Source organism: Silene latifolia, chromosome Y, assembly GCF_048544455.1.
Source record: "Silene latifolia isolate original U9 population chromosome Y, ASM4854445v1, whole genome shotgun sequence".
NCBI lineage: Eukaryota > Viridiplantae > Streptophyta > Magnoliopsida > Caryophyllales > Caryophyllaceae > Silene > Silene latifolia.
In genome coordinates, this window is record NC_133538.1 from 475,761,835 (window position 1) to 475,776,129 (window position 14,295).

The following is a 14,295-nucleotide window of genomic DNA, read 5'->3' on the forward strand; positions in this document are numbered from 1 at the left end:
ATTAACAATGCTTGGTGTTACCTCTACATCCCCAAAGCCTTGTTCCTGATGTCCATTGAATAAAGTATCAAAGTAAGAACTCCATCTAGCCTTTATTTTGTTATCCTGAACCAGAACCTTGTCGTCCATATCTTTCACACACCTAACTCTCCCAATATCTCTCGTCTTTCGGTCTCTTATGCGAGCCAGTTTATAGATATCCTTCTCTCCTTCTCTCGTGTCCAACCTGGCATACACTTCTTGGTTAACTTTTTCCCTCGTATCCCGTACTGCCTTTTTAGCGGCTCGTCTAGCCTCCTTGTACTTTTCAATGTTCTCATCACTCATGCATTTCCCCAAAACCTTATAGCATTCACGTTTTGTCTTTATCGCTTGTCTCACCTCATCTAAAGTACTACATAATGATAAAATACATTCCAAAGTAATTCTAGTTACGGAAGTTTTGCCAAATATGCTCAATGAGATCATTTTTCAGAGCAATATTAGTGGCACGATCACGAATCTCACCATAAATTTCTGCGAATCTTTCTTGAGCCGGCCTTCTACGACGATGATATTCATAAGGATCATCACTAGTTGAAGTCGGATTATCTTCTTTGAACTCCGCTATTATGTTTTCATAGTTATGATAGGTTTCTCGTTCATCTCCCACTATCATATTATGCATAATAATACAAGTCATAAGAACCTTCCCCATCATAGTTCGATCCCAAAGAAGACAAGGGCGTTTGATAAACGCAAATCGAGCTTGTAAGACGCCGAAAGCACGCTCAACATCTTTTCGACAACTCTCTTGTTGAGCTGCAAACAACTTATGCTTTTGAATTTGAGGCGCATTAATTGTTTTAACAAATGTTACCCAAGATTTCACCAAAAAAAAACAAATGTTACCCAAGCCGAATATATACCATCAGTAAGATAATATCCCATTTTATACTCCGTACCATATACCGTGTAATTAACAGCTGGGGCGTATTCTTCTAAAATTTCATTAAATAGTGGATAACGTTGAAGAAAATTAATATCATTAAGCGAACCTGGTGTACCGAAGAAGGCATGCCATATCCATAAATCGTACGATGTGACAGCTTCTAAGATGGTTGTTGGCTTTGAACTTCTCTCGGAATATTATCATGCCCATCCTGTTGAACAGTTTTTCCACTCTCAGTGCATGCAGTCAATGCTACCCAACATGTCGGGAAATCCACGAACCTTCCTCATATGAAGTAACCTTCCTAAATCTTGATGATTGGTTTACGTAGATACTCGTTCCCAAAGTTGAATATCACACCTTTAACGAGACGATTTAAGAGAGTCTCTTATGGATGTATCGCTCATACACAGATATTCATCTACTGAATCAGTAGACGTACCATATGCTAGAACTCTTAAAGCCGCTGTGCATCTCTGCAATGTTGAGAAACTAAGTCTCCCATTACCACAGGGCCGTTGTTGGAAAAAGCGATCATTGGCGGATAGAGCATTAACTATGCGCATGAATACATGCTTGCGCATGCGAAATCTTCGGCGGAATAACTCCTTGGGATAAACCGGATCCATAAAGTAGTCGTTGTATAATTGGCTGTGACCCTCTTCACGATTCCTCTCAATGTTTCTCCTACGGCGTCTAGGAGTAGGAATTGGTTGTTGTATCTTCTATTGACATGTTCATTAATACGCTGGGCTACAAGGTTTTATATAGTCTCAAATTGTTCATCCATTTTGGCTTCTCATTCCTAATCGGAATGCCTATTTTGATCAACAATATTGTCGTTTGAAGAGTTTGAACTAGAACTTGACCCAAACATTGTAATTGTATTTTTATTTAAAGATTATTGTATAGTAATGAGAATTAATTGATAGAAAGAAAATGTGAGAGTGATTTACTTCATTAACTATATGAGGTATATATAAGTTTTTCTGTCCAACGGTTATATTTAATCCAACGACTATATTTTGATCCAACAGATATAATTAATCCAACGGCTATATTTCAATCTAACGGCTATATTTAAAATCTAACAACTATATTTCCGTCTTAATATTTACAACCCGTCAAACTCCCACCCAACTTAAAATTCCCAACTTATTTTTATTCCCACACAATTTCCGTCTTAATATTTCTGTTTTTATAAATCCCATCTTAATATTTACGTCTTAATAATTTCCGTCTTATTATATCCGTCTTAATATTACAACCCTTCAAACTCTCATCCAACTTAAAACTCCCACCCAACTTATTTACAAGTCAAACTACTTTTAATTACCACACAATTTACGTTTAACATCTCCCTTGGTTTCTTCATCCTCTTTTCCTTCAGATATTCATATCTCCATTAATTTCTCACACAATTTTTGTCTTAATCGATTAATCTCCATTAATATCCCACACAATTTCCGTCTTAATCGATTAATCTCCATTAATATCCCACACAATATTCTTTTCCTTGGTTTCTTTATCGTTTCATTGTTGTTGATCTATAGTCGGTTGATCTTCGTTTCATCGTTTCATCCTTGATTTATAGTCCGTTGTTCGAAAACATGGATTAATCGGCTGATCTTCAAGGTATGCATGTATCTTTCTCTTTTCTTTTCTTTTTTATTCAACAATCGATTTAATAATAGCTAATGTAAAAAAATATATTTTCTATTATTATAAAATTTTAAAGTATGTTTTTTCCATTTTTAACATATTGATGTTTGTTTCTGATTTTTTTTTTTATTATTGGCTGAAATAATATTCTGTAAAAAAACAAACATTTTGAAATAATAGATGAAATCATTATTGGCTGAAATAATTATTGAGTCGGATGCATGTTGCCCAAAGACAAACGACTTGTGGTATTAATCACCTTCACTATTTAATAATAGCTCTCACTATAATCGATCAATTTTACTGTCAATTTTTTATTATTTAGATCTTACTGTATTATAGCTATGATGCATGTTGATTTAATATGGTTAAAGATGAATAATACCGTAAATAATGAAGTTCAATAGGGGTTATTCTTTTTTTATTTATTCTTTGTGTTTTTGTAAATAATTTTTGTGGTGAATAATTGAGTTTTTTTTTTTTTTTTTTTTTAATTTTGATTCGATGTTGCTGTGATTTTACTGTCAGTTTTAAGATTATGTGAGACAAATTGCTTCAAATAAAAACAATGTTACTAATTAGGTAGAGTACATGTACTAAAGATCGGACATGTATTTTTTAATAAGTTTCTTCTTCATTTCTTCATCATCTGGAACTAAATGTTGTTTTGCTAGCAATGTGTTCAAAATCTTCATATCCGACTTCATCTTCATGGTTCCCCTTGTCATTTCTGCAATTTTTAATTCTGCCTCTATCCACCTTTGTCGTAACTGAACTTGTGCTTTCATATCTAAACTAATTCCGTCAAGACGTGATTTATCTTCTTCGTTGAACACACTCTCTGTTGTAGTCGTTGTTTTACCCTTTCGCCTCTTTGCTGCTTCCCGTCCCTCGGGACGATTGTCAATGTTTTCAACATCGTTTACACTAGTTGGAGTGTCGACATTAATATTAGAAGGAGTGGGGATATTAATACTATAAGGGCTAGAATCCATATCCGACCTTGACCTTTTAGAAGTTGAACCGCTTACTTCACCGATTACACCAGAGTTATTCGTTGGTAAAGCCCATTTTTGGTGCTTACTCATAATTTTATTATAGACATTGAATTCAACAAAATCATTACCACCATTTTCTAGGCGAAACATTTTTGGAGCCGCCTCTATGTCGTCTTCAATGTTTGTCTCGCTTGCGGGTGGTCGACTAAGGACTTTGTTTTAAGAACCAACCCATTTATTGACTAGTAAATTTAGTCGTTTCCAACGATTTTTCAAAGCTTCAACACTCCTAATACCTATTTCGTTGTGATTTTTATTTTTTACCCGACTTTGTTCTTACAACTTGAACACATTATTCCATCTCGTTGTAGTGTTTTGATTTTTTCCATGTATTGAATCATTACTACATATACACCAAGCGGACATAAGAGCTTCATCTTCATGTTCATTCCATTTTTTTGGATAAACTTTTGCTGTTTTGCATTGATTTTTTTGAAGATGAGGGTTTATTTGTTTTAGTTGCACAATAAAGCGGAGTTTGCTCAACAAATTCTTGTGTCGGGAGTTGAGATAATGACATTGAATTGCCAAACCTATCAAGTTTTTGAGAATATTAGGTACCCGATATTAATTCGGTAAAACTAGGAATATAATCACTTTGAGTAGTTTCATTTAAATCGAAAATTGGATTTTCTTAAGACGGATTATCATTAATATCGTAACTTGAATAATCGAAATTATTTAAATCCATTATATAAACTTTGTAGTAGTGTGAAGATAGTAGATTAAATTAGAAATTGGGTGACTTCAAGTAGGTAAATATGTCTTCCTTTTATAGAGCTAAATTTTTTTGTTCAGTTTTTTTTATTTAAAAAACGGAAAATTCACGTGGTACCCTCGAACTTTGTCATTTTTCACGTGGTACCCAACTTTTTAAGTTTGTGCATATGATATCCTTGAAATTTTATTTTCAAGCACAACATGTCCTTTTTATCGTTTTTAAAATTTTCAATTGAGCATAAATTATAGACCAGAAATCGGAATTGACTAATTTTTTCCAAATTGATTACCTTTTCGAGATCTATAAATTGATAAAACGATATTGGTTATTCGGAAATTTATGATCGAAGATATGTTTGATTTGAAATTTTCGTTAAAAAAAACCCTATAAAATGTCAGTTGGCAAATTTTTTTTCTGAAATCGTAGATTATGACGAGATAATCATTTAACGAAAAAAAATTGGCCGATTCTGAATTCCGATCTAGGAGTTATGCGCAATTGAGTTTTTTTTAGAGCGACAAAAAGGATATGTTGTGCATGAAAATAAAACATGGAGGGTATAATGTACACAAACTTAAAAAGTTGGCTACCATGTGCAAAGTGGCAAAGTTCGAGGGTACCACATGAATTTTCCGTTTAAATTATACTTTTCTTAAATTCATATAATTAATTTCTTCTAAATATTCAACTAACTTTTCAGGATAATGGTGGTGTAAAAATTAATGAGAAGTAAATGGTGTTGGTTGGCAAATGTGAGTACTTTGAAGAAAATAAAAAGAAGAAAATGTGTAGTGGAGTATACTGTGTAGACGTCCTTTCCATTTCTCTATATGTGTGTCTAGAAAATAATATGTAGCCATGTGTCAGGTCACAACATATGTGTAGGAGGTCACTCCATGACCTGATTCTAGTTGAGGTCTCTCTAATCTTTTTGTTAATTGATGATTAAGGAGACCCACTCCACTCATGACCTAGGTTATGACCTTGTTTGGGGGTGGTCTTAGAAAAATATGAAAATTAGAAAAACATGTGAATTCATTAAAATCACCATATAATACTCCGTACATCATATATATCTTGTCCAAGTGAGGAAAGCTTGTGAACTAGAGTGTCATGTCATATGAAAACATAAGCTTGTAATTATCTTTAATAATGTTCATCTCAATGTCAGTAAACTTATCCTCTTATGCGGTAATAGCATCAAGTTTTGGAATGTGACTAGATATAAATATCTCAACAATCCTGAGAAAAACAAGTTAGTCAAAAACACTAATAGTGAGGAAGAAATCTGGTGGGACAAGCCTATAAACGGTTTTCTAAAGCTAAATTTTGACGAATCGAAAATGGATGGGAATAAAGACGCTTTAAGATATTCTATAAGAGATCATAATGGTAAAATCGTTTTGTTGGGAGCAAAAAAGTGCGGATCAAATAGTATTCTTGTTGCTGAAGCTCTCGCTTTAAAAGAAGGTATTTCAAAGTTAATTGTCGAAAATGATAATTTATTTGTCATTAACTCAATTCGTAGTACTTGGCAGATTCCTTGAGAAATTTCTAGTATTATCAAAGATGTGAAATTAAATCTTCATTTTTTCAATGAAGTCATACTTAAACATTGCACCGTGAAGCCAAAACGTTTGTTGACTTTATGGCTTCTATTGGACATTCATGTCCAACGCCTTCGAGGTGGTTTGAAATCCGGTGGCTTCAACTTACCTCACTCATTCAAAAGGATAAGATAGGTTAGTCCTACCCTAGATGATCAATCTAGTTTTCTTATCTTATAAAAAAACATAAGCTTGTAATTTCGAGGGTCAAATCTCCTGAGAGAGTCTCTCAATAAATTTATTGAGAGACTAATTATAATTTAAAGTAAACGTAGTAGCAAAAGTCATATAATGTGTACTTGTTGGCGCCTAATTTAGTTATGGTACTAAATTTATTATTTTAAGAGTATGTGGGCCATAAAACTAAGCAATAGGGTTATTAGGCCTAAATTGTGTTAATCCAAGTTGAAGACATACGGAATCCAAGAAGTTAAAGAGGAGGAACGCTGGGATAAGGGACATGATAAACGCTCATATGAAGTTTTAAGAAGACTCGTCGATTTATCATCCGCCTACCACTGTAATACCCCGTAATTTGATAATAATTTATATTGATAGTTAACACATCTTAAATAATTAATTATGATAAGTTTGTGAATAATAATAATAATAATAATAATAATAATAATAATAATAATAATAATAATAAAAATAAAAATAAAAATAAAAATAAAAATAAAAATAATAATAATAATAATAATAATAATAATAATAATAATAATAATAATAATAATAATAATAATAATAATAATAATAATAATAATAATAATAATAATAATAATAATAATAATAATAATAATAATAATAATAATAATAATAATAATAATAATAATAATAATAATAATAATAATAAGGCTAGAGTTCCGGTGAGAACGGGGCTTATCATTAGAACCGTGAGAACAGCTCTCAACCGTCCATCAAATTATCTGACGGCTGAGATTAGACGCGCGCTTCTTTGAAAAGTAGACTTTCGCGGAAAACAAAAAATAACAGTGTACATGTGAGCAATATCAAACCTACGGAACAAAATCAAACCACACGAAACAAAATCAATCGATTTCATCATTAATCCTCCTTAATTTGTAAATTATTGTTTTTCGACATCAAATTTAGTGATCTAAAATCGGTTATTCATCATCAATTGCTTTGTTCGAAGCGCAAATCTTCAGAAGCGAAATCAAATTCAATTTGTTCAAACTTTTGCATTCATCAACTATTCAGTTATTTCAAGATCAAAACTTTGTAAGGAAAATCGAAATTGATTTCGTCATTCATCTGGAATTATTGTTTTCTACAGTCAATATTGAGGTATGTTCATTCATGTTATTTAATTCCTTCTGAATCGTTGTTGAATTGATTTTATGATGATGTTAAAGTTAAATTTAATGAAATTCAACTTAATTTCGGATTTGATTAAGTTTAGTTAACTAGATTTAATGTCCGGAACCACAAAAACATTAATTTTATAATGAAAAGTGTTAAATTAGGGTTTATAGTTTGTTTGTTTGATTTTAGGAGGATGATAAATGTAAATTTACTTTGTGGTGAGAAAAAATGTAAAAATAATGAGAAAGGAAAAGTGTGCAATTTGAAGTAACTGAAAAGTAGTTTTGCATGTAATAATAATGTGTTGTGTTGTGGTGTACACGTTTCATAAGGAAATGTCCAATTAGTTTTATTGAAATGTGCATTATATATAATAAGGATGTGCAAGTAATTATTACCTTTTGCAACTGGTCTTGCAACTGTTCACAATAAGTCACAATAAGTCAAATAACGGTTTCTAACTGGCTTATTAAGTGAAAATACACAACTATTCACATTAATTTAAATATTACTTCTAAATGTACATTATATTAATTATAAAAAAAACATGTTCCATCAAATAAATTGTCCATTATCTATATTTACAATGTGCATTTTCTGATAATTAGGTGTAACTAAAATATCATTAAGCACTGTTTGGAAAATGTACATTATATTTTATTTAAAGGTACATTAAATTATTTAAAAAAGGGAATGGAAAATTATTTGGAAAATAAATGTGCTTTTAGTTTAATTCAAATGTCCATTACGTATTTTCATAATGTGCATGTAGTGTTTTATGCAAGAGATTTAAAAGCCGACATTAAATGTACATTATATTATTTTTGAAGGTACATTTTATTATTTACACAGGAATTTGAAATATCAATTAAATTGAACTCGTAATACATATAGTCGTTTAAGTAACATAGATAACTTCAACCAATTTATTAATTACCATGATTATGTTTGTGACTGTTGAAAAGACACAACTGTTCACAATATTTAATCTCTTCTACTCAATTAATCCACTATATAAATACAAGAGTACACCACCACTTTTCCATCCTATCTTTATTTCTAAAACTTTTTTCAATAACCAAAATCTTTAATCTCTCCAGAAAACTACACAATCTTCTAAAAAAAATGTCTTATTCTAAATGCGAAATACCCTACTACAAGAACATCCAAAACAAAAAAAAATTCATTAGTAATTATATGACATGGAAAGTAGACCAGTTTTATTCAAACTGGATTAGTTCAAAGAATATTCCTGTGGAGATGGATGTACCATCACACAGACATCCTTTACATATTTTTCTTACTAATTCTACATTCCTCTTGGTTCTTTTTGAACGACTTGGGAGGCGAGAGAAAAAAAACATGGCCGAGGTATGCAAGGCTTGGTCGTCTGGGTTCCTTATAGGGAACGACAAAAAGGTAATTGAAAGGATTATTACCGAAACCCAGTTCGGGGAAATGAAAAAGGAATAATCACTATCACAAAGAATGGAAGGCTTCTTGAAAGATACTGCCTTTGCAGGCGTTTGTCTAGTCGTGAAGAAAAAATTAGACATCATAAACGACAAGCACGACAAAGAAAAAAACAAAGAAAACAAGATGAAATTGAAAACTTGTATGAGGAGCAGTCTGGTGATGAGGGTTATTATGACTATGACTGTTAGATTAAATTTACAAATATATTAAGTTAGTTTTCTAGTATATTGTTATTTTGTATTATCTTGTGTTTTTTCTTTTCAGTATAAGCCTTAATAGGCTTTATGCTTTTGAAAGTCTTGAATGGCTTTTGTAAATATTTCTAATATTAATGAAATAGTATTATGTCTATTTGTTTGTTTACTGTCATTAGCATTCAATACATTTTATATATGTTATATCAAAATGGACAACAATATTTCCTATGAACATTAGCAGTAAAATAAATGTTCCTTTAAAGGCATGATAATGGACATTGGCAGGAATACATTATATATGAACCTTTATTTGTACGAAATAAATTACCAATCTTTGTAGATCATATTAGAATTCGATTACTGCATTATTGATGCAATAATATTCAATATACTTACTTACTTAACTATTGTTGAAGTAGACAATGAGTACAAGTGATGCAACTACGTCTTCTTCTACAAATAACAGTTTTAAGACTCCAAGAACAAGATTTGAAACATTAAATGCACTCCAGTACATTCCATTCTGTCCAGAGGAAAAGAAACCTAAAGTAGGACAAGTATTCGAAACACTAGAATCAGCAAAGTTATTCTACAAAGAATATTGTACAATCTGTGGGTTTACGCCAAGACTTGCAACAACAAAAAGGATTAAAGGCAATGAGTTACCAAACAGTTTTGCATTAAGGAATGTTGTCTGCAATAGGCAAGGTGTAAAGGAAAGTAGAAAAAGGAAGAGGACTGATACTGATACTGATACTGCTGAGAATGATGCACAATCTGATGTGACACACATAAGCCGTGTGAGGCCGATTACAAGAATTGACTGTCGTGCATTAATGCAGTTCAAATACCAAGAAAATGGAACTTATATTGTTACCAGATTCGATGAAGCCCATAACCATCCATTTTCTTCGCCGGAATCTACAATATTCTTGAAAGGAAATCGAAAAATGACAAAGGTACAGAAACAATTTGTCACAAAGGTAAAGGTGCTAAAACTAGGTGGTGTGAAAGCCTATAGATGTTGGAAGGAGTTGTGTGGAGGTTACGACAACATTGGTGCTACTGAGGTTGATTTCAAAAACTTTGTCAGGGACATAAAAACTTACATTGGTAATTTTGATGCGCAAATGTTTGTTGAGAATCTTATTGGGAAAAAAGACACATGCAGTTCATTTTACTTTGATTTTATAGTAGATGAAAATAAGTGCCTGGCTGGAATGTTTTGGGCAGATCCGATCTACATAAAGAACTACATGCTGTTCGGTGAGGTGTTATCAGCAGATGCTACATATGGAACAAACAAGTACGATATGGTGTTTGTGCCTTTCACAGGAGTTAATCACCACAAAGGGTGCATAACCTTTGGAGCTGGGCTGATAGTTGATGAAAGTATTGAGTGTTACAGATGGTTGTTCAAGACATTTTTGGAAGCAATGGGCGGGTGCCAGCCGAGAATTATAATTACTGATCAGGACAAATCAATGAAGTCGGTAGTCCCGGAAGTGTTTAATGAGTTAACACACAGACTGTGCATGTGGCACATAATGAAGAAACTAAGAGAAAAAGTCAATTATCAACTGTTTCAAGAAGAGGATTTTAAGACCAGGCTCAATAGGTGTGTTTGGAACAACCAACTTGAGCCTGATGAATTCGAAGAACAATGAGGGAAGATAATGACTGATTATCAACTTGTAGAACACGAGTGGTTTTCAGATTTGTATGATATCAGGGAACAGTGGGCCTATTTTAAAGATGTTTCCATGTCTGGCTTGATGAGGGTTACTTCTAGGTCTGAGAGTGAAAACAGTTTCTTTGACAGGTTCCTCACACCTCATTTGACCCTTGTTGAGTTTTGGGTGTGCTATGAGAGTGCCTTAGAAGCACAAAGATACAAGCAGTCCAAGTTGAACATTGACAACAAACACTCTAAAATACCATGGAAAACAAGCTCAAACCTTGAAGTCCATGCTTCTGAAATATACTCGCACGACATTTTCAAAGACTTCCAAACAGAATTGGTTGCAGCTTTGTCTGATTGCCGTTTTAAAGATGTGGACAAGATTGATGAGACAAAAATATATATTCTAACAGACTTGCAGATGCCAAATAAGTCATGGAACGTAGCATATTCACCAGATAACATGGAGATTACTTGTTCCTGTTCTATGTTTCAGAGAATGGGCTTGTTGTGCAGGCACTACCTTTGGATTCTACACAACCAAGATTTTCAGAAAATACCAGAATAGTACATAATGCAAAGATGGACAAAAGCTGCAATGAGTAAGCCTGTCTTTGATAAAGATGACAAACTGATATATGTCTCTCAAAAGTTTTCTGACCGGAAAAGTTTGAGTACTGAGCTGTGGCAAGAGGTTTATTCTTGTGTCAGCGTAGCTGAGTGTGATGATAACGACATGAAGCTTTTGATTGAAAAACTGAGAGATATTAGATTGGATATGATTAGTAACAGAAGTGTGCCATTAAAGAAGAAAGACAAGATGAAAGAAATAGAAAAGTATGTGGGCTGCAAAATACCTCAGAAGTTGGTGATTCATGTTCCTAAAAAATCTAAAAACAAGGGTAGGAGCAAGGGCAAGAGAATTGAATCACAAATGTTAAAAGCCCTAAAGAAGAGAGCAAAAGAGAAGAGGTACTGCAAAACATGTGGCCGCCAAGGACACAACTCTAGGACTTGCAAAGAAACAAACCATCTGACAGGTATGTATAATTTGGTTTCTTGTTAAAGCATATTACATTAATGCTAAATAATTATTCATTATACAAGTATAGCGCATAATGTTTACCTTCGAAAATCATCACTCTTATATGGAGGCACATAAGCTCTTTGTAAAATGATCATTATGGTTGTTCTGAAGGCATAGATGAGAATTTCAGCAATGTATATTTGGTTAACATTAAATGTATATCAATTTAGTTGTTCATTTTGGAAATTTTCTCCTTATAAAATCTAATATTTAATTTACATTCTGTTGCATATTCACCAAATACCACCATGAAGATGACGACGATGAAGGACATGAATCTGATGATGTGGATGACGACGATGAAGAAGATGAATCTGATAACGAAGTGGAAGATGCAAATTTTTGATTCAAGGATAGACATCCATAGTGTTACGAGAAAATTCTTAAAGGCTTGTATGTACAATTCGATTTTACTGCCAAAGTACATTACTCTTATAGGCAAAGTATATTACATTTGTATTAAAGCATCATTATTATTGTTCTGCAAGGAACATTCTTAAAGGCTTGTAGGTACAATTCGATTTTACTGCCAAAGTACATTACTCTTATAGCCAAAGTATATTACATTTGTATTAAAGGATCATTATTGTTGTTCTGCAAGGAACATTCTTATAGGCTTGTATGTACAATTCGATTTCACTGCCAAAGTACATTACTCTTATAGCCAAAGTATATTAAATTTGTATTAAAGGATCATTATTGTTGTTCTGCAGGGACATCATCAACTTGATTGGAATTGTTTTCCCAGAGTACAATAATTTGAAGGCGCAAAAGCCTTTTGCACAATAAACATTATTGTTGTTCTGCAAGAACATAATAAACTTTATTGAAATTTGTTTCCGAAATATAACACTCTCTTGAATTAAAATTTTTTCAAACTTCAGGTTGTTCGAGTTGTAGCTTCCTCAATATATGTTACATTACTCACACATATGTCACAAACGAAACTAAAAAGGTTTTTACGGCTTGAATTCAGCATCTTCCTCATCTTCATCGTCGTATTCTTCCCATGGCAGTGGGTTTGAACGGAAATCTATTGCCTTCTTTAGTACAACATCAAAACATACATTGTCTTCTGTTGAAATCATATATGAAATGTATTTCTTCCGCAGAATCAGTAGGGGAGCATCCTAGGAAAGTAAAGAAAATAAGCGGTTAGAACATGTACAAATGTTTACTGAATTATGTATTAATAATAATTGTATTACTTCTGAAACTCACATCGCCTTTTTTAAGCCCACAGGTCCAATCTAGATTACCCTTAAATGTCTCCATATGTCTCATAACATAAACACCACAATTAGTCTTGTTAGTGTTGTTCCTCCACTTCATCTTTGCAAGAATCGGCTGTAGTTTTTTGATGCGATCAACTTTTACCTTTGAAACACCTAGGTCTTTCAAGTATTCTGGTAGAACATTACCCTGGTGGAGAAGGGGGAAAAGCATTAGGAAACTAATAATTATGAGCTACAATATCACAAAAATAAGAAAATTAAGACAAAACATATTGTTGGGGAAGGTACACTCTATGTAAAGTCATTTTACATTCATAATAATGAATAGGAACAACATGTAGTGCTGTTAAGCAAAAGAGAGCATAAAATCTTACAAAAGATAGTGGTCTATCGAGGAAAAATTCTTTTGGTTTTCCGTCACGATGCACATTATCAATGATGATGAACTTATACTTGTTGCTATCAATGACTAGTAAATGGTAATGCCTTTTATATATAACTGGGAAGAAGAACTCTAGATTTTAAAAGATTTAATTAGGCAACAAGCAAATTAAATATAACATGCATAAAAAGTGTATATTGTCGATGCTAACCAAATCAATTCTATATCGGTTAACCGAGAATTGGGTAAACTCTTCTTTCATTATATCCTTAATCACCATAAAATTTTCAACAGTGTCTAGTTCTCGTTGAAGCATCATCTGTATGCAAGACAAGTAAAGTTTCTGATGTTAATCAAGGGAAACAACATTACAAAATTTACTTGTTGAAATAAGTTTATATAAATATTTGACTTACACACACAGCTGTGGTGAAAAAAAATCGATATGGCTCTGAAGAGTTTCTTCTAGATTCCTTGGCATTCAAAAGTTTTTCCCAACAATCGATCACATCACTCGTTAAATACTTAGATTCTCGTTGCGTTGCCATTTCAATACGCCGAAGAGAAATGTCACCCACATGCACAAGAAGTTCCCTGGTTCAGGACTACCAGTGTTAACTGGAAACAGGATACAGAACATTTTAAATTTAAATATTGTACATTAGTAGTAATATATATATACCTTGCTAAATCAGTATGTTTTCCTCTACTATACGACACATAATCAGCAATGCAATTCTGAAAGTCAGTAAGAGGAGTAATAATGCATGTATCTGTGCTTAGTAAATTACGATTTGCAAGGATGCTCAGAGACTCTGGTTGACTTGTTTCATGTTCATTAACATTTTGATTGTTGATGACTTTACCCTTGGTAGTGTCAGCACTATGAAGCACATAATTGTAATTTGTACTCATCTCCTCCATACCAGCTA

General features: G+C 32.7%; 3 protein-coding genes across 3 annotated transcripts; 2 read left to right on the forward strand and 1 right to left on the reverse strand.

Moving 5' to 3' along the window:
• Window positions 1-427: 427 nt before the first annotated feature.
• Window positions 428-1,560, reverse strand: LOC141632988 (uncharacterized). Its single transcript, XM_074445486.1, has 3 exons — window positions 1,341-1,560; window positions 909-1,037; window positions 428-801 (listed from the first exon to the last, which is right to left on the reverse strand). The coding sequence occupies exons 1-3, from the start codon at window positions 1,558-1,560 to the stop codon at window positions 428-430; spliced, it is 723 nt and encodes a 240-aa protein (XP_074301587.1).
• A 7,840-nt stretch (window positions 1,561-9,400) lies between these two features.
• On the forward strand, window positions 9,401-12,154 carry LOC141627249 (protein FAR1-RELATED SEQUENCE 5-like). The gene is made up of 2 exons (XM_074440615.1): window positions 9,401-11,699; window positions 12,001-12,154. Exon 1 carries the CDS (start codon window positions 9,401-9,403, stop codon window positions 10,643-10,645), a length of 1,245 nt encoding a protein of 414 aa, XP_074296716.1. The 3' UTR covers window positions 10,646-11,699; window positions 12,001-12,154.
• Window positions 10,655-11,227, forward strand: LOC141632989 (protein FAR1-RELATED SEQUENCE 5-like). Its single transcript, XM_074445487.1, has one exon. The coding sequence runs from the start codon at window positions 10,655-10,657 to the stop codon at window positions 11,225-11,227; it is 573 nt and encodes a 190-aa protein (XP_074301588.1).
• Window positions 12,155-14,295: the final 2,141 nt, after the last annotated feature.